This window comes from Anabrus simplex, chromosome 1, assembly GCF_040414725.1.
Source record: "Anabrus simplex isolate iqAnaSimp1 chromosome 1, ASM4041472v1, whole genome shotgun sequence".
Taxonomy (NCBI): Eukaryota; Metazoa; Arthropoda; class Insecta; order Orthoptera; family Tettigoniidae; genus Anabrus; species Anabrus simplex.
The window spans coordinates 537,324,541-537,346,404 of NC_090265.1; the positions used below are offsets into that span (position 1 = coordinate 537,324,541).

Sequence of the window (21,864 nt, forward strand, 5' to 3'; positions counted from 1 at the left end):
TCTCCCCAAATAAGAACATCATCTGCACACATTAGAGTGTTAAGCTCTATGTAATGTTATTTGATGGATATTATGATCCAATCCATGATGATGACGAACAGGAGTGGTGACAAGGCACTTTGCTGCTGGACTCCTCTCTTGGTATTAAACTAGTCTGATCTTTCATCTCCTATTTGGACACAGTTAAAGCATTTTTAATAGAGCATCTTTACTATATCAATCAGGCAGTTTGGCACACCTATACCTTCAAGGCATTTCCAGATCATCGTCCTCGGAACACCGTCGTAGGCCTTCTCGATATCCATAAAAACCACCATTAAGTTCTTTCCGTATTCCCAGGGCTTCTCTGTTAGCATTCTGTCTGAAAACATTAGGTCTGTAGAGTTCTTCCTGAAGCCATGTTGCTCCTCCTCCAGTAAGGGTTCTACTATTTTTCTGAGTCTTCTTTCAGTTATTTCCTTCAGAAGTTTGACTGAGTGAAAAAGTAGAGTGATGACCCTATAATCTCCACATTTCTTCCTGTTTCCCTTTTTATACAGGGGAAAGTTGATGCCTTTCGTCCACTCCTGTGGTATCCTGTTCTCTTCCCAAATGCCAAAAAATACTCTATACAACCACTGTATGCTTTGTGCTCCAGCTGCCTTTATCTTGTTGGCAGTGAGGTCATCAAACCCTGGGGAACCGGGCTAGTTGGCCATGCTGTTAGGGGTGTGCAGCTGTGAGTTTACATCTGGGAGATAGTGGGTTCGAACCCCACTGTCGGCAGCCCTGAATATGGTTTTCAGTGGTTTCCCATTTTCACACCAGGTGATTGCTGGGGCTGTACCTTAATTAAAGTCATGGCCACTTCCTTCCCATTCCTAGGCCTTTCCCATCACATCATCACCATAAGACCTATCTGTGTCGGTGCAATGTAAAGCAAAATTGTAAAAAAAATAATTAAAATTTAAGAAAAAAATACCCTGGGGACTTACCATTTCTCATGTTCTTCAGCTCTGACTCCAGTTCTAAACATGTTACCTGGTTTTGTGCTCCATCACTCGCACTTAAAACTGCAATCTTCACTGATATAATTTCCAATACTTTCTCCCTGTAATAAAGTACTGAAGTAGTTATTTATCTCTTCTGTGATGCCTTTATCTGTCTTCACCAGGTTCCCATCATCTGTTTCCAGTGCAAGGATATTGTCATGCTCTCTTCTTCTGTTCTTGGTTACTTTATAAAGCAACTTCCTATTACTTCCACAGTCTTCTGTTAACCTGGCAGTAAACTCATCCTAACAATTTTCCTTTTCTTCTTTAATCAGGCACTTCAGAAATAGTTTCTTATTTGGGTACTCCTGTGCCAGGTACTGAATTTCATCTTCTTGGTGGAATTATTTCTGTTTTTCATTATCTAGCCTCTTCTTTGCTGCATTTCATTTTCACAAATATCCCTCTATAATTACTTGGATTTGATATTTCACCCCGTTTCTTATATAGACCTATCCGTAAATTGCTATCCACTTTGTTCAAATAGACAACCTAAATGACAGCACAAGGATAAAGGATGAGCAAAGCCAAGGGTATAACACCTCTACTGTTTTACCATAACATTAATTAGATTAACTTGCTTTTGTATCAAATTTTCCAGCGTTTCACTGTCCTTATAAGTTCATGTCTTGCATTAAATCATAACAGGACTTTATTATTCCAAACCTTGTCTACCCAGGATATTCGAAGAATTCTTCTATACATTAACATCTCAAATGCCTGTAACTGACTAATGGTGTCAGACTTGAGTATCCATGGCTCTGCACCATATAAAAGTACTGACCACACATAACATTTAACCCCTTTAAGTTGAGGTTCTCTTGCAAAGAACTGACCTCATTTTATGGAATGTAAACCAGGCTATATCAGAGTGAGACTTTTTTCTCTACCAGTACGAGGGCAGATCAAATATAAACAGAAATTTGAATGTACCACTGCTCTTAGTAATAATTCTGAGGCGGGGTTTTGCCAGGATGTTGGTGGAGCTGTCTGGAGAAGGAGTTTGCACGCGCAAACGACGGTGGAGAGCTGGGCTGCTTCGGTACACCGTGAATGAGCAAGAGCTGCACACGTCTCTTGCGCAATGCATCATTATAAAATTTCTCGCAAAATAAGGCACCCAACCTTCCAAAATTTTGAGACGACTCCGCGCACAGTGTGGAGAAGAAACACTTTCGCAGACTTGAGTGTATGAGTGGGCTAAAAAATTTGTGGCAGGAAGAGAAGCCATGGAAAATGAATCACAATCTTCTCTGAACACACTACCAGAATAAAGGTTAAGCAGGTGGGAAAGAATACATCCCTGTCAGATTCATCTCTCGATTTCAATATCTGATGATGTCAGTCCTTCAAATTGAATTTCTACACTCTGTCTCCAATACAAGTTTCTGATTATGTGCACGTCCCTGCTGTGAACACTATCTGCCTGCAGTAAATCTATCATTGTGGTGTGTCTTATTTGACCAAATGCTTTCTCATAATTGGCAAAGCTTACAAAAAACATCTTTATTCATGTTGTAGCAATTCTGTAATAGGATGTTTATACAGAATAGGGCTTCTTGTTTGCCTATACCTTTCATGAACCCAAGTTGAGTGGTCTAGGTTTTCGCATTTACTGGGTGGAAACTCATTACATGCATGTATGACCAGCAAGAAGTATTTAAGAATGTGACTCGTGATATTTAAAAAGTGAAAATCGCTGCATTTCTTTGGAGACTCGTTCTTTAGTATCAGAACAAAGGTGCATTTTAACCAATCAAAAGGAATATCTCTTGACTCATGCATGTTGATGAATGTGTAATGAGTTTCCACCCAGTAAATTTTCTCTGTTCGATTCATTTTAATTGAGAGATTTTACTTTTAGTGTTAGATATGCTGATATATTAAAGGAGAATATTTAAAGTGATGCACAAATTGTATTGGTGCTATCATTGAGGTAATACTACTCTAACTCCTGTATACATAATGGAAAGGTACAAAAAAGTATGAAATCATGTCATGAATAAAGAGAGAGAGAGAGAGGAACATATTGTGTTGATTTTTAACTGTTTTTGTTAAACTTTAACTTCATAGATACAGATTGTTACTGAATGTCAAGAAGGTACTTAATTGGGTGTAAAACCTATGTACTTTTAAATAAATAAATAAATAAATAAATAAATAAATAAATAAATAAATAAATAAATAAATAAATGGTGAGGTGAGGTGAGTCGAGTCGAGTTGAGTCTGTCTAGGTTGTAGCATTTACTTCAGATATATGCATGTATGACCAGCAGGAAGTATTTAAGAATGTGACTCATGATAATTTGGAAAAGAAGTAATTTTTTGATATTTTTACTATAAAAAATGTAATTTTTCTTGTATTAGATGTACCTGGAGATCAAAGATGCCCTAGAAGAATCCATTAAGGATGAAAGTGTAGTTATAACAGCTCTCACTGGAACTGGTGAATACTACAGCAGTGGAAATGACATCAGTTCTTTTGCAGAATTTGCTCAGAAGGATATTGATGTTGTAATACAAGAAACATCTATGAATTTGCAGTAAGTTTTGTCTATTGCCATGTTTATGATACCTAAGCCATTTAGCTAAATAAACAATAAAACATATTTTGCATAATCAAGTAAATATAAATCATTAGAGACAGTCATAATGCCATCAGTAGAGGTACTGCTACTCTAACTCCTGTGTGAGTAATGAAAGGATAGAAACATATTGTAGGGAGAACACAGTAGCAAGGAAGTGTGGGTAAAATGACTAACAGGAAGGATAGAAAAACACAAACATGAAAACACAAATGGAAAATGAAGAACTTCACATTTTTACACAGTATTGCCTTAGCCAACAATGTCAGTTTTTCCAGATCTTATTCGCATCTAACAAGTTTGTTTCTGATCATATTTGCAGAAATTATGAAGAGAGTTCATTTGTGAAGATAATAGGGTATGAAGTTGTGTAATAGGTCCTTTTCCATTTGTATTTCCACATCTGCCCTTGTTTTCTTTCTGGTTCTTCCTTTATACCAGCCTTTTTTTTTTCTTTTTTTTTTTTCTTGCTAGTGATTTAACATTGTACTAACACATCAAAGGTTTTCATTGATAGAAGGGTGGGGAAAGGGCTAGGATTGGGAAGGTAGTGGTTGTGGCCTTAATTAAGGTATAGCCACGGCATTTGCCTGGTGTGAAAATTGGAAACCATTGGAAAAATTGTAGCCACCATTGTGCTCATTTTTGTGAGCAATCCCATCCTCTTCTTTTGCTTCCTATCTTTGATTATATTACTTAGCATTTTAAAATTAATATAGTCTGGCTCACTGATTGAATGGCCAGTTTAGTGGCCTTCAGTTCAGAGAGTCCTGGTTTCGTTTTATGACTGGGACAGTCTAATTCACAATGGACATGGAGACAGTTGTGAATTTTCACAGAGTTTGCAACAGACCGAGGGGAAAAAAGGCTGATAAAACAGAGAAATTGATTGACCTAGTTTGCAAACTTGCTTTTTTATACAATACCAACCATAAAGACTACAAAGATGTAGTGAAGAAAGGAGAAGCATGGAGTTAGAGTGGGGAAAACTCAATCAAAGCAGTAAGTTACATAATTTATATTAATTAATATTAGACCCTCTCTGCAAATAACCTTACTCCTTGTGGGTGGGGTTAACTTCCAATAAGTAACCAGGGGAACCTGACCCCTACAGAGCGCGTCCCCAGGTGGCGGATAGGGGGCCCCTACAGTATGTAGGGCTGGTTGAAATAACCAATACAACCCGTGGACCAACAGGTAGCCCAATTCCTGGGGGTTTTAAAATACTGGGACACCCTCTCTCCAGGGGTCATAAATATGGAGGGCCCTTGCCCTGGGTTAAGGGTGAAGACCTCAACGGCATCTACGGCGGAGAAGATGGACTTCGGTACGGCGGAGATGGCGGAAGAGGCAACCCATCCTTCTGGGGTGTACAGATGGAACCTACTGCCTTGTAGGACGAGGAAGGCATCCTCAAAGGCTAAGGGAGTAAACCCTGAAAGAAAATCCTCTTATGCGTTAGGCCTAGCAAGTCAGCAGGAGAGTATTGAGTATAGTTGCTTTCAATAAGAAAAAGAGCCTCGGAAAGAATATTATAGACCAGACTGACACGTCCTATCAGACAATTGTAAAGTATGATGACCGTAAGGCTGATGATATACAATGTTCTGAAAGGAAACCCCAAATAAAAAAGAGACCCAAATACCGAATTGGAACTATGAACATTCTATCATTAACTGGAAAGTTAGAAGAACTCCTAGACATGATGGATAGAAGAAAAATATCAATTTTGGGATTAAGTGAGACCAAATGGAAAGGGATTGGAAGTAAGACACTTCGTGGAGGTTATAAATTATACTGGAGTGGACAGGAGAAGGTAGCGAAAAATGGTGTTGGATTCTTAATTAACGAAAGGACTGATGCTACTGCTGAAGTTATCTGCAAAAGTGATAGAATCATTAAAATGTCCATGAAACTGGAGAACACTAAGTACACTATCATACAAGTGTATGCCCCACAGACAGGCTGCAGTGAGGAAGACAAAGAGAAATTTCGACAAGACCTGGAAGATACAGTTAATGAGGAAAATGTTATTATTATTGGAGATCTAAATGCGCAAGTTGGGGTAGACAGACTTGGGTACGAGAACATCATTGGTCCACATAGATTTGGACAAAGGAACCCAGAAGGAGAACAACTATTAGATCTGTGCAGAAGAAATGATCTTATGATCAAAAATACATTCTTCAAAAAAAGAGACAGTCACAGAATAACAAGGTACAGTTGGGATGGCCAGTATAGAACATTGATTGACTACGTAATCACAAATAAAGATGGTGGCAGGTACATCACAGATGTAAAGGTCATCCCTAGTGAAAGCATGGACAGTGACCACAGATTGTTGGTAGTAGACTTCAAACATAAGACAAATGAAACGCAGAAACTTATTACGAAAAAACCAAAGATTAAAACTTGGAAGTTGCAAGAAGTCCAAATAAAGGAAGAATACAAACTAAGGATTCAACAGAGTTTGCCGAAGTGTGAAGTAACCAGCGTTAATGAAGAATGGAAGGCCTTCAAAGACACCTTTGTGGGAGAAGCCAAAAACCTATGTGGAGTTACAAGTTCTATCAAAAGAAAAAAGGAGACACCATGGTGGAATGATAGAGTGAAAACAGCGGTGAAAGAAAGAAACCAAATAAAGAAGGCACTGGACAAGGAGAAACAAAAACAGGGTCAAGAACGAAATGAACAAGAAATACAAAGACTTCAAGGAGTATACAGGAACAAGAAACTTGCTGTAAAGAACATTGTAAGGGAAGAAAAAGAGAAGAAATGGAATGAGTTTGCAGACAAACTGGAAGAGGACAGTAGAGGAAATATGAAATTGCTATACAGAGTAGTGAAAAACAAGCGAAGGGATCAAGAGACCATAAAAGCAATAGAACGTGATGATGGAACTCTGGCACAAGAAGAGGGAGAAATTAAACAAGAACTCAAGATCTATTTCGAAAAGCTGCTGAATGGAGATAAAGAAAACATAACAACGGATAGAGGAGAGCCAAGTCGAGGAACCACAACTGAACCACCAATTACATGGCTTGAGGTTGAAAATGCGCTCAAGAACATGAAGAAAGGAAAGGCAGTGGGCGTAGATGAACTAAGTGCAGATATGCTGAAAGCAGCGGGAGTTCCAGGAATCCAATGGCTCTATAGACTGCTCAACAAGATATGGGAGGAAAATACTATTCCTGAGGACTGGAAGATGGGCATCATTGTACCTCTGTTCAAGAAAGGAAGCCGACGAAAATGTACTAATTACCGTGGTATCACACTACTGTCTCATGTCCTGAAAATATTGGAAAAAATAATAGAGACCAGAATCAGAGATATTGTTGAACCAATTTTGGAAGAAGAGCAGTATGGTTTCAGACCGGGAAGGTCAACTACAGACCTTATATTTGCAATTAGGATGCTAATGGAAAAATACTGGGAGAAGAACAAGCCTTTATTCCTAATATTTTTGGACATTGAGAAAGCATACGATAGTGTACCAAGGGAAAGAATTTGGCAATGCATGAAAGAACTTCAAGTGCGAGATAGCCTCATAGACAAAGTGAAAATGTTGTATAGTGGGAACAGAAGCTGTATTCAAGTAGGATGTGGTTTGTCGGACTGGTTTGAAACAAAGAGAGGAGTGCAGCAGGGCAGCTCATTGTCACCACTTCTATTTATTATTGTAATGGATGTAGTAATGAAATCTATTAAAAGGAAAGAACATGGAGATATCAAAGCCTTCACATTTGCAGATGATGTTGCGATCTGGAGTGACTCAGAAGATGAATTGGGAGAGAGAATACAAAGCTGGAATGAGGAGTTTAAGAAATATGGTTTAAACATCAGCAAGACCAAGACGGTGGTGATGAAAGTGTATGGGGAAGGAGCAGAACCAATAGTCATGTTAAATGAAGCTCAACTGGACAGCGTTCCAGTTTTCAAATACTTGGGTAGCGTTATATCAAATGACAACCTAGCAAAACATGAGGTGAACAATCGAATCAATAAGGCAACACAATTCTACCACCAGGTAAGACACCTGCTGTGGGATGAGCAAATACCCATGAAAACAAAAGTGACATTGTACAAGTCCTATTATACACCAATTCTTACATACAGTCTCGAAACCACAACACTGACCAATAGAGATAATTCCAAACTTCAGGCAGCTGAAATGAAATTCCTACGCACTATGATCCAGAAAACCAGGAAAGACAAGATTAGGAATGAGAAAATTAGAGAAGAAGTAGGAATAGACAATTCTCTCCTAAATAAGATTCAGGTATCAAGACTGAAGTGGTTTGGTCACATGAAGGGGATGCCAGTAAACAGAACTGCAAGGAAGGAATTTGACAGAAAGGCAGAAGGAAGACGACCCGTGGGAAGGCCACGAAGGAAATGGATAGATTTAGTTAAGAGCGATGTAATGCTGAGAGGTCATGATTGGGACAAGTTGGTGGAGGAAGAATGGTACAAGGACAGGATGAGATGGAGGAGGCTCATATACCACACCCGGGAAACTGGAGATGGTTTAGGATGATGATGATGATGATAATATTAGACCCTATCATAAGAGCCTCCGTGGCTCAAGTGGCAGCACGTCAGCTACTCACCGCTGGCTTCCGTGCTTCAAATCCCCGTCACTCGATGTGAAATTTGTGTTGAACAAAGCAGAGGCAGGACAGGTTTTTCTCTGGGTACTCCGGTTTTCCCTGTCATATTTAATTCCAGCAACACACTCCAGTATCATTTCATTTCATCTGTCATTCATTAATCATTGCCCCAGAGGAGTGCAACAGGCTTCAGCAGGCGGCACAATTCATATCCTCGCTGCTAGATGGGGGCTCCATTCATTCCATTCCTGACCCGGTCGAATGACTGGAAACAGGCTGTGGATTTTTTTTAGACCCTATCATACAAAATTGCAAAATATAAATAATACATTACAAAAATAACAATAAAAAGTATAAAATATAATTCTTGTAACTTACTAGTTGGTCAAAGTGATTCACAGTTGGTTCTTTGTTTATATTTTTTTCCTATTAACACTTGAATATGCACGATGGCGCATTGAGTGCACCACATTTTAAAGAAAAACAGATGTACATTGTTGTGCCAGCAGTCTGCTGACCTGTGTTGTTAGCTATTCCTTCAGTACAGTTCTATATGTCTGTATGAGAAGTCAAATAAATATTTCTCCAACAGAAGCAAATTAAATGTTTTTTTAAGTTCACAACATCACAAATAGCACACCCAGTGCACCATGCGCGTCTTTATGTAAGTATATTTTTATTTACTAAATATTTTATTTTTTATTTTAGAATTGTCTTCCATTAGTCTTTTATGCACTGTTTGTTGACTTTTACGTGAAGTTTCCTATAATTGTTCCATTTATTTAGTGCTGGAAGAAATCTGTCATGTCCACAGCTGTGCTGGTTACAGAATTATGATCCAGATTTTGACATACTTTGGAAATAGAAATGACTATTCTAAAACTGAAAACGAGCAAATAATTTACAATAAACAAACAAGCAAACAAACAAACAAACAAACAAACAAACAAACAAACAAACAAACAAACAAGCAAGCAAGCAAGCAACGCGACCCGACCCGACCCGACCCGAAAGAGTGCAGCTGCCAGTGATGTGGAATAAATGGGACAAAACTGAACTGCGCTGAAGCCAGGTTTAAATTTATGCGCTTTAATATGCCTTAATAATTATACTTCTGATCATTGATACACAAAAGTAGGCTGCACTGACGTTAGATTTGAATGTACTCATTGCCTTAATAAATACACTTGTTAATATTAGTTCAGGAGGTAAACATAACGTTGAAATACAAGCTTAGTGAATTTCCATGACTTAATATTATATTTTTATGTAACATAGTCAAACTTCAGAGATTCAGCCCAGACTTCGGCACCATATAGAAGTGTCGAGTGAACTATCGACATCAGAAGTCGTCATTTCCTAGACTTTGGACCTTTAACGTTGCTCATTAATCTACTCAGCGCAATCGTTGTTTTCACCGCCTTATCTGTCACCCATTTGATATGATCCCAAAAAGTAAGTTTGGTATCAAGTGTCCCTCTGAGGTACTTTATACTTCTAGATGTTTCGATTTCTGTTTGTCCAATATACATTGGAATGACGGTCGTGATCCTTTTTCTTGTCAAGAGAACAATCTCTGTTTTATGATCTGCCAGCTGTAATCTGTGATTTGCCATCCAATCTTTCACCCGTCACATTACTTGATTTAGCTTAAACTGAGCCAACTCCAAATTTCGAGCAACTATCAAAACAGCTATATCATCATCATAGCCCACTAGCATTGTGTCTTCCGGCATCTCTAACTTCAACATCCATCATACACTATGTTCCACAGATTTGGGCCAATGTTGGACCCTTGTGCTGCACCAGCTGTGAGCCGTTTCACTCTCTGCCCATCTTCTGTGTGATATACTAGAGTACGATCTTTCAAATAATTTCTCATTATGCGCATGAGATACTCCAGTAGTTTGAAAGTATTTTGAAGCGCTTCCAGTATGTCATTCCAACTTATCGAGTTGAAAGCATTCTTAACATCCAGCGTCACAAGGAGTGTCACTTGTCGAGAGTGATGATTACCCATTTGTGCCCTTTTAGCTGTATTCAACACTTCCCATTCTGCATCGATTGTCGAATGCCCTCCTCGAAAACCATGTTGACGATCAGAGAGGTCCCCAGCTAGTTGAACTGCTGAAAGTATTCTTGGCTGCAAAAGTTTCTCTAATCCATTACCAGCAGTATCCAGCATACATAAAGGCCTATAGCCCCCAGATTTTCCTTTGCTTATTAAAACTAGCTGAGCTGTTTTCCAGCGAACACTGAACACCTGATAGCAGGCAGCTATTGTACATTTTCAGCAGTAGTTGTGGACAGAAATCTGCTATCAGCTTTAATATCTCTGCTGGAATACTATCTGGTCCTGGGGCCTTTTTATTTCTAAGGAACCTAATCGCTCTCGTCAATTCTTCTCGTGTAAAAAGTGGCACATCATCTATGAAGTCATCATCATCATCAGCAGCAGACCTCTCAGGATGATCTGGGAATAATGTATCCACAATATCCTTCATTGCATTTGAGTCCATGATTGGGTTCGAGAAACTTCCAAGTTTCTTCATAACGATCTTGTATCCTAAACCCCATGGATCGTCATCCACTTTAGCCATTTTCCACCATTTGTCGACGTTACTCTTTTTGATAGCATTTCTCAATTCTTTCTTCATCGACTTATACTCAGCTGTGAGTGAGGTGTCTTCATGGCTGACTCGTGCTCTCTGTGCCTTCTGTCTAAGTTGCAGACAACGTCTTCTCTGATCAGCAATATCTTTGGTCCACCAGTACGCTGAACACTTCTTGTGTCGTAATGTATTACGAGTCATGGAAAGATCACATGCTCTCCAAATAAGCTCCATGGTGAGCTCAACACATTTCTCAGCCGCTTCTTTCCCTTTATAACAACATATTTGTTCTGTTATACTATCCATTTCATTTCTTAAGAGAGCAAGAAATTTTTCTTTGTCCATACTTTCTATATTCCACCGTTGGTTTATATGATGTAATATTAATCTGTGAAGTTTCAGGAAGAATACAAAAGTAATATACTGGTGATCACTTCCCATGTATTCTTCAATCACCCCCCAGTCATTGATATTCAACACGATGTCCTCAGATACAAAAGTCACGTCCGGTATGGTTCCTCTACAGCCTGGTCGTCGAAAGGTTGGCACATTTCCAATATTAGTGACCGTCAAACCCAGCCTAGCAGCCATCTCCATAGTTCAGCGCCCTCTAGAGTCATACTGTGGCATACCCCATTCTAGTGCTTGGGCATTGAAATTACCAGCCACGATTAAACCGTTGTCAAAACCTTGTAATACGTCCTCTAGGCCGTTCAGCTTAGCCTGAAATTCAGATACTCATTTGGTGTAAAGTAACAGCTCACTAAAGTATATCTACCAGTGCGGACCCAAACAAAACCGTCTCCGCATCCTTGGTTTGATACTGGGCATCTACCCAAATCTGGTATCGAAATTGCAGCTGTCCCACAATTATCCACGAACCATCCTGGGTGGTCTCTGTCTTGATAAGGTTCACTGAGAAGAAATAGATCTACTCCTATCTCAAAGGTCATCTGCGTCAAAAGATCATTGGCAGTTCTACTCCTGTGCATATTTTCCTGAATAACCTTCATCATTTACTGCTAGTTTTAACCTTTTCGAGAGCTTCACGAAACGCTGTGCAGGCTTTTGAGCCAAGTACATGACTTCGATTAGCTTCGTCAACGTTAATGTCTGCGCAAATTATGCATCTCAAATTTGCTTTGCAACCTACCGCCCTATGCCCGGCTTCTCCGCACTTAAAACAAATTTTGCTTCTATCTGCACCTCTGCAGTTTCGTGCATGGCGTCCATACGAAAGACATCGAAAGCAGCAAGATACCACGATCCTTTTTCGGATTCTACAATCCAACCATCCTATTTTAATTTTACCCATATCTAAAAGTTTCTGGGCCTCCTTATCTTCTATCTCAATGATAGCAAGTTTTTGCCCTCTGCTGTTTGGATTATTAATTGAGACTTTCAGTTCTCCTTCGAAATTCTGAAGATCCTGTCTTACAGCTTCCTCTACATCTAAAGCAGTGGTGATCCTGTCCATGTCCCGAATTTCCAAGGTAGTGCGGGGAGTTAAAGTCTTCACATCGCCATCCGTTCCAAGGACATCCCTTAAAGATTTATTAAAATTGTCCCTGTTCCCGTTTTGTGTGTCTTTATTAAAAGCGAGAAGAATCGCCCCTGTCTGAGTTTTACGAATAGATCGAACACTCACACCGCTCTGTTCCGGTTTTATTTTACTCCGAATACCCTTCAAAACATCTGCAAAAGTCTTGCCGTTTGTTGGTTTGATAAGGACAGCATCAGAACGATCCCTTAATTTTAAATGGGTCCGTTTATCTTGTTTTTTCCCACTATCAATGACCTCCATTCTGCCAGCATCTACCTTATCTGTTAAAGGTTGGATATCTTTATCCTCCTTCATTTCCTTCTTCTTCAATTCAATCAATTTCAATCACTATTGATCTGCATTTAGGGCAGTCGCCCAGGTGGCAGATTCCCTATCTGTTGTTTTCCTAGCCTTTTCTTAAGTGATTGCAAAGAAATTGGAAATTTATTGAACATCTCCCTTGGTAAGTTATTCCAATCCCTAACTCCCCGTCCTATAAACAAATATTTGCCCCAATTTGTCCTCTTGAATTCCAACTTTATCTTCATATTGTGATCTTTCCTACTTTTAAAGACACCATCCAAACTTATTCATCTACTGATGTCCTCCCACGCCATCTCTCCACTGACAGCTCGGAACATACCACTTAGTCGAGCAGCTCGGATCCTTTCTCCCAAGTCTTCCCAGCCCAAACTTTGCAACATTTTTGTAACGCTACTCTTTTGTCAGAAATCGCCCAGAACAAATCGAGCTGCTTTTCTTTGGATTTTTTCCAGCTCCTGAATCAAGTAATTCTGGTAAGGGTCCCATACACTGGAACCATACTCAAGTTGAGGTCTCACCAGAGACAAATATGCTCTCTCCTTTACATCCTTATTACAACCCCTAAATACTCTCATAACCATGTATAGAGATCTGTACCCTTTATTTACAATCATATTTATGTGATTACCCCAATGAAGATCTTTCCTTATATTTATACCTAGGTATTTACAATGATCCCCAAAGGGAACTTTCACCCCATCAACGCAGTAATTAAAACTGAGAGGACTTTTCCTATTTGTGAAACTCACAACATGACTTTTATCCCCGTTTATCATCATACCATTGCCTACTGTCCATCTCACAACATTCTCGAGGTCATTTTGCAGTTGCTCACAATCTTGTAACTTATTTATTACTCTGTACAGAATAACATCATCTGCGAAAAGTCTTATCTCTGATTCCACTTCTTTACACGTATTGATATATATAAGAAAACATAAAGGTCCAATAATACTGCCTTGAGGAATTCTCCTCTTAATTTTTACAGGGACAGATAAAGCTTCACCTACTCTAATTCTCTGAATTCTATTTTCTAGAAACAGAGCCACCCATTCAGTCACTCTTTTGTCAAGTCCAATTGCACTCATTTTTGCCAGCAGTCTCCCATGATCTACCCTATCAAATGCCTTAGATAAGTCAATCGCAATACAGTCCAATTGACCTCCTGAATCCAGGATATCTGCTATATCTTGCTGGAATCCTACAAGTTGGGCTTCAGTGAAATAACCTTTCCTAAATCCAAACTGCCTTCTGTCAAACTATTTATTAATTTTGCAAACATGTCTTATATAATCAGAAAGAATGCTTTCCCAAAGCTTACATACAATGCATGTCAAACTGACTGGCCTGTAATTTTCAGCTTTATGCCTATCACCCTTTCCTTTAAACACACTGGCTACTATAGCAACTCTCCATTCATTTGGTAAAGTTCCTTCATGCAAACAAAAATCAAACAAGTACTTCAGGTATGGTACTACATCCCAACTCATTGTCTTTAGTATATCCTCCGATACCTTATCAATTCTAGCTGCTTTTCTAGTTTTCAACTTTTGTATCTTATTGTAAATGTCATTGCTGTCATAGGTAAATTTTAATACTTCTTTAGTATTAGTCACCTCCTCTATCTGGACATTATCCTTGTGACCAACAATCTTTACATACTTGTCTTTTTTTCTTATAGGAAATCTCGACCCATTTCTCCTTATCTTTCTCCTCCCCGTTCATCACTAACAGTGTTGTAGGCAATTCATTTATCTCTACGGTTGTTTGTTCCTGTTTCAGATTTTCCCTAGCTTTCTTCCAGGATGTCCTGCATGCTGCTCCAGCATCGAGAGCTTCCTCCAATTCTCGTAATTCATTCTGGATTTCCAACTTAAGGTTCTTAAGCGGAATAGCTAGAATGCTTTTCACCAATGCCCTAGTGATCTCAAGATGTTCCTCCTCTTTACGCTGTTTGTCCATTATTATTTCCTCACTTCTCCCATTAGGTACTTGCGTCATATCCTGTGTCCCAAAACTGGCACATTCAAGTATGTTTACACTCCTATTCTGACACGAAAGAGAGAGCTCTACCGAATCTCTCTGAACTTCTGCCTCCATCATCATGCACGAAAGGAATTTAACTGGCTGTGACTGAGCCGCGGTGGCGAAGGATCCTGTCTTTGATGTCTTTCATGGGATTGCCGATAATAATGTAAAGATTGTTTTCAAACTCTTGTTTCCAATAGATTGTAGATTTCATATCAGTCTGTAAGTTTAACAGTCATGGCAAGCATTGCTGTGAAGATGTCACACAAGAAAGGAAAAGTATGGAAAAAAGTCACACAAAATAATATGGGGATTAGAGAATGGGGAAACAAATGTCAGCATCCCTAATTAATTGGGTGTATCACACTCAACAATTTCTATAATATGGAAGGACACAGAGAACATCTCATTTATTAGCCAAGACCATGTGCGACATTATTGATCGATTTACATTGTTGCTACTTCTTTCCTCAGTTATTATTTTATATTTTGCTGGCATATTGTTGTTGTACGTAATGTGTAAACATTAGAACAAAACTTCCTGTCAGTCCCAATCCACAAATACTGTATTGCATATACAGTACTTATTTCACTTATGTCTTTTGAAAGTTTTAACTTTATTCTGTTAATTAACCATGTAAGTGTGCAGCCTAAAACTTACAGATATGACATGTTTAGCAATAAAGGAGAAAGAGTAGATTGTGCGACTATTGCCTATAACAACAATTAATTGGCAGTCCCTTCTGAGTTGTTATTACTGGTTTTAACTGTATAGTGCATACCGGCGCAAAATCGGAAAGCTGCGGGTTTGGATCCCACTAGTGTCCAGTTGGCTACTTCTTTTTTCTCTTTGGTACATACTTTATGTACTGAAAATGTCTTAATACGTTGAAAGTCTAATTTGAGTACAATGCAGCTGTGAAAATAAAATAGTTACTGAGTATATATTTAACTTTATCTTGAGCACATTCCATGAAGAAAGCATAGTAGTCCAAATCCAAAAAGAAAAATCAAACAAAGGCAGAACACAGACTATAAATCAAGCTTTGTAAAATAAAAATAATATGGAAATATTACTTATGGTACCTAGGCCAGCCTGCTTCGTGGCCATGATCTTTTATGGTGTTGAAGTCTAAATGGTCTAACACCGTGGTTAGCTGATTTGAGTCCCATTGGTTGAAAAAAATTTCACCATCAGAATGTTGGCCGGCAGGGTAGAGGAGGTGGTGGTGTACAATTTCTAATCACTAAATTGCATGCTAAAAACCTGGATTAAATTCCAAACCTCTCCGCAGTGCTCATATGGAGTGAGAGCATATGATGCTGTTGATAGTGATTCATCCGTCGGATGGGGACATTAAGCCTTGAACAGACCCCTTGGTGTTATTCGAGAGGAATAGGCTATGTGCCGACACTGGGTTTCACCCTCTCCCTTCCTACTATCATCTGTCATGTCATTCATTTCATCTCATTAACTTCTCTGATGATTTTCACGTCATAAAAACCCACCATGACATATTCATCTCACCTCATACCTGACACCATAGAGAAATGGGACAAGGGTTGGACAAACAAACAAACAAACAAACAAACAAACAAATGTTACTTACCTAGGCAAGGATGCAAAAAAACACATTCTTACAGTTGTATTAAACTAACTTTGTAATCCTGATAGCTCAAATGTCTGTCAAAGCAAAATGTTGCTTGGGTAACCAGAGCTGCCTTTGAAAGCAACCTATCAGCTGTTTGCTCCACCTTGTCCTCCCTTGCCCTTCAGCCCACGAATTTCAGCCGTCTCCACTACACACATGTCTAACATCTGTCTGAACCACAAAGTTAGTTTAATTCTACTTTTACCGAGCTCGATAGCTGCAGTCGCTTAAGTGCGGCCAGTATCCAGTATTCGGGAGATAGTGGGTTCGAACGCCACTGTCGGCAGCCCTGAAGATGGTTTTCCGTGGTTTCCCATTTTCACACCAGGCAAATGCTGGGGCTGTACCTTAATTAAGGCCACGGCCGCTTCCTTCCCACTCCTAGCCCCTCCCTGTCCCATCGTCGCCATAAGACCTATCTGTGTCGGTGCGACGTAAAGCAACTAGCAAAAATTCTACTTTAGTAAATTGGAAAGTCACATATCCAAAGATTATGTATATATTTATAATAATTTTCAGTGGAGCGTTAGCATCAATGGTGACCAGAAAATAGGTGGCGTGTGTGGGGAATGTAGCTAGCAACCAAAGGAAATGTGAAAAAAGGAAATTCAGAGTGAAAGCGAATGTTGTACTGTGATCTTAGGGGATAGGAGAGAATTATATTTGCAAATTATTTCTGAAAAAAAGAGTAGTGTTATTAAAATGTTGCAAAGTTTGGGCTGGAAAGACTTGGGAGAAAGGAGATGAGCTGATTGACTAAGTGGTATGATCCGAGCTGTCAGGAGATTTGTCGTGGAATGACATTAATCAACGAATAAGTTTGAATGGTGTTTTTAAAAGTAGGAAAATTCACAATATGAAGATAAAGTTGGAATTTGAAAGGACAAATTAGGGCAAATATTAATTTATAGTTAGGAATTGGAATAATTTACCAAGGGAGATGTTCAATAAATTTTGAAATTCTTTGCAATTATTTAAGGAAAGACTAGGTAAAAAAACAGATAGGGAATCTGCCACCTGGGTGACTGCTCTAAATGCAGAGCAGTGTTGACTGACTGATATGAATAAAAGGGGGGGGGGACTGAAAACCATTTTTATATTTTGAACATACTGTGAAGTTTACTTTTAGGATTTGTATTGCCTGTTAATTATGTGTTAAATGAATTTTTGTAGATTCCTTTATTGTGACGTTGATTGATATTTTACAAATTATTTTGTAGTTTTAGAGTTATTGTTATGTGTTTAATTTAAGTTTTAGTTTTAGATTATTTTGTTTTGCATAAAACTTTTTCATTTTGGCAGCCCATATTGTATCCTTTCAAATAAATAATTGTATGCTGTGGATATGATGTACACAATTTCTACTGTCACTGGGACTGTCACCTATTAGCCTACTGAACCCAAAAACTGTGAATTCAATAATAATCTCAGTCATTTTCGACATTTTCTTTCTCATCCCTTCTGACCCGTATGCTGATGGAGGCTGAACTTGAATGCAAATGGCATCTGGAGTGTCACTATTCATCTCAGCAGTCCCATAAACTATGGATTCGACAATAATATTGGTCATTTTCGGTTATTTTACATATCATTCCTTTCTAACCCCCAACCACAGGGGTGTTAGGTGTGTCTTCGCCTGAAATTATTTTGCTACAGATAGTAAGTCGTATGTGTATGCTTGAAACACACACACACACACACACACACACACACACACACACACACACACACACACGCGCGCGCGCGCGCGCACGCACACACACACACACACGCACACACGCACACACACACACACACAACGTCAGTCGTTATGGTCATTTTCTTTCTCACCCCTTCTCACCTCCCCATGCCGATGATGGCTGAACTTGGACTTAAATGTCACCTGGAGTGTCACTATTCATCTCAGTGACCCCGAAAATTATGTATTCAACACTAATACAGGTTGTTTTCAATAATTTTTATGTGTCACTCCCTCTCCACTCCACTCCTATGGGTGCTAGGTGTGTCTTACTCCCACAGTATTTCTTTCCAAATATTATTAAGTCATATGTGTACCAAGTTTGCCTGTAATCACCATCATTTTTAATCATTTAGCTTCGATGATAACTTTACATAAAGATTAATGAACATAAGAGATAGAGCTACACCAAAATAACATCAACAGGGAAGATGGCTTCAAGTTATCAAATACATGGAAACCTGTACTGCAGAAATACATGCATAACACCAGCATGGCACAGCGGGACTCACTCAAGTAACTGTCGACAGTGGGCTGTGAATCAGTAACTTCCCTCCCAACCACCACAGTACAGCTCGATGATCCTTGAGTCCAGTTAGTGGGGTAGATCGTGGATAGTATGGCCATGACTTCCACGTTCCTTCGAAGAATTTCTTTGCTCACTGTCGGAGGCAGAACTTCACATGCCCTGATGAAGGCCAGTGCAATTTGGCAGAAAGCTTGGCTTTATTAAATATATATATATATATAGTGGCTTTAATCCAGTTACACATTTATTTCTTTACATAAAGATATTGCTCCTTAACTGTATGCAACCCACTAGAGTAAGCCTTCGCCAGCAATTACTGGAGTGATCATTTAATGATTTGATTTTATGAATACTCGTTGACTGAACATAGAAACCCATCAATGCCTGATGATTTACCAGCTGGCAATTCCAGAGAGAATAAAATAAAAATGAAGCTAATTGGCCCAGTAGAACAGATGGACTGGACAAACCTGTTTTTAGTAAAAAAAAATTAAGATTTAATAAATTATTGAGTAGTTGTTCTGGAAACATATATAAAAATTCGTATAATGGTTTTTATCATTAATAAAATTAACATATTATTTGAATAAAAAAGAAATATATATAAATGGATTATTCCAAAAAGATGTTCAATTTGATATCCTTTAGGAAGGGAAACATGCATTTCATGTGATTTTTTGAAATTTAATAGAAAATGCAGGACTGTTAAGCTACAGTAATGTGTTGTTGGATTAAGGTGATTAAGTAGTGAGTGTTCAGAACACACCATTATCCTTTTTTGAAGTATTTAGCATATTTAAAACACAAAAAATAATTTACAGTGATCATATTACTTAATAGAATACGATCCCTCCTACTTCAGTTCTTCCCCTCCCCCTCACTGACATTAGAAATAAACTAAAATGAAAACTCTCCAAAATGGATACCAATCTGAAGATGTTCACGTGAGAGAGTTTTAAAGCTTGTATGTAACTCAAGCTAAAATATATTACTTTAAAATCGAACTGTTGCTTGTTAAAATCAGTTTAAGGGTACTCCATTTATTCTATATACAGAAGAGGGAAGGATAGAATATACAAAAATTGTATACACAAAAGTTATTATCATTTAGTCCTACTGAAAATGCAGAAGCTATCAAAATGGCTGTGAATCAGCTGTTTGTACTATATCAGGCAGATTTTAGGGCACCAATCCATGTCATCATTGGCCACAGGGAATTTGAAACCTTTGTTCATATTCTGGAATTCTGTGACTATGTTACACTGTTATGAAACTTGCATCTTCACACTGCCAGATCAGCCATTGCTAGTGCCTTGAAGTAAAAGGTTACACTGTCTGTGAAGAGGTACATAGTCTCTCTAGTGTTGACACCAATGGACAGGCAAATACCTTCACATTTAAGCCAAACTCTATTCTTGGTTACATCATTGATCCTACTATCAAGTTTGGGACCTGTGTAAGCCAGCGTAAGAAAGTCATTGCCACAAAAGAGCACATCTAACAAGCCAAATGTCAATTTCTTTCAGTAAAAGTAACATCTTGTACTGATTTCAGTAGAACCTCGATGCATCGATCCCCGGACTGTAGTTTTCCCGTATTCATCGTTCAATTTATTCGGTTCCAAAAATGTTCCACATAAACTGATGTTGAATTTCCCTGTATCTATCTTTCTGTCTCATCGATCGTCAAACGAATATTTGTCCCCAGACACAATTTTCCTGCGTTTATCATTTGTGAGAACAATGTATGCAAAAGTTTCTTTGAATATAAAGCAACATCATAGAATAGCGATAACCTGTTGATGTGAGAATGATTGAGCTATTCCAAGTTGCTAGGCTTGAGCAAGGATTATATAGGCTGAAATGCAGTTGCAGGTTATGCACATGCAACCACACTGTATAACCATGCCTATGAGCCTCCTGGCACCAAGGCTTCTCCTGGAAGTGCAAAGGCATTATTGTGCTGTTTCATTTCATTCTCAGTGGTCCTGTGCTGTGTTTTAGTTGTAGGTGGTGGTTACAGTATTATCTATCCTTCGTAATTATGTTCTATTCGTCTCATTATTATACCTGCGTACTGTTGTTATTTATAACATGTCACATCCCATGAATAAAGTGCACTCTCAAAGAACGATTAAAAATAATAGAATAAGTTGAAACAAATCCGTAAAAAAGGAGTAGATATCACTAAAAGTCTTGGTTTAGCTTCTTCAACTTTAAACTCCATATTTGCCTAGAAGAATGAGATAAGAGAGCAAATTGATAAATGTAAATGTAAAAAATGTAAAAAAAAAAAAAAAAAAAAAAAAAAATAGAAATTAAATTTAAAAGCCAGGAGAAAAATTTATATTTGCTGAGCTGGTACCAGCAAGCAAGGGGATTCCCAGTACCCCTATAGATGTAACCATATTACAAGAGGAAGGCAAGAAGATAGCCACAAGATTGAACATTGATAATTTTGATGCATTGAATGGATGGATTGTCACACAAATATTCCTTGAAAGGAAAGAATTGAGGTTCCACTGTATTCAATACATTTCAAATCTTTAAACCTTTAAGTCCTTAAAAATAAGTACAAAATGTGGTAATATTTTGGCCTTCTTTGGCAGTGAAAATTATTCGATGTATCCTCTAAAGACCCAAGGCCAAATTTAGATGTTAAAAAGAATAACGTTTTTGATGCTTAATGGACTCTTAGATAACAAAATATGACAAATCTGCAAAAATAATATTTTAGGTGGGTTGTGGGGGAGGCAAACATTTGGCCATGGGGGCCTTTGGGGGTTCTGTGGGGGGGATATTTTGACATTAACTTAATTTATTTTCTGTTCAGTTTGATCTTAAGGGGCAAAGTATGATACACCTGTAAAAACAGTATTTTTGGAATATTTTGGAGAAGGGTTCTAGGGTTATTTTTGGTTGTATCATATATGATACATCCGGAACTAGACTAAGTTTCGACATTTGCACCGTGCAGCCGCCTATGCCTTGCAATAGAAGAAGGCACAATCATTACAAACATAAAACAGAATTTATCATGCACGATACAAAGGGCCACAACGAGTCACATTAATTGCCTGAGCCAGAAAAAGATAAAACACATGATGTGTCATATATGATACATAGGGTCACTAGAGGATATACAAATGATTAATAAAAATATAGTTGCAATGATAAATATGTTTAAAAAATGACAAACACTGAAAAATGTCT

General features: G+C 38.4%; 1 protein-coding gene across 2 annotated transcripts in view; it reads left to right on the forward strand.

The window, feature by feature from the left end:
• Positions 1–21,864, forward strand: part of LOC136857096 (enoyl-CoA delta isomerase 2) — a 165,326-nt gene that overhangs the window by 39,308 nt on the left and 104,154 nt on the right. Inside the window, exons 2-3 of one of the 2 annotated variants that reach the window (XM_067135489.2) lie at positions 3,399–3,574; positions 14,488–14,583. In XM_067135489.2, the coding sequence (XP_066991590.2) occupies positions 3,399–3,574; positions 14,488–14,583 (272 nt within the window). The remainder of the gene's footprint in view (positions 1–3,398; positions 3,575–14,487; positions 14,584–21,864) is intronic. The other variant, XM_067135490.2, reaches the window with a different exon arrangement.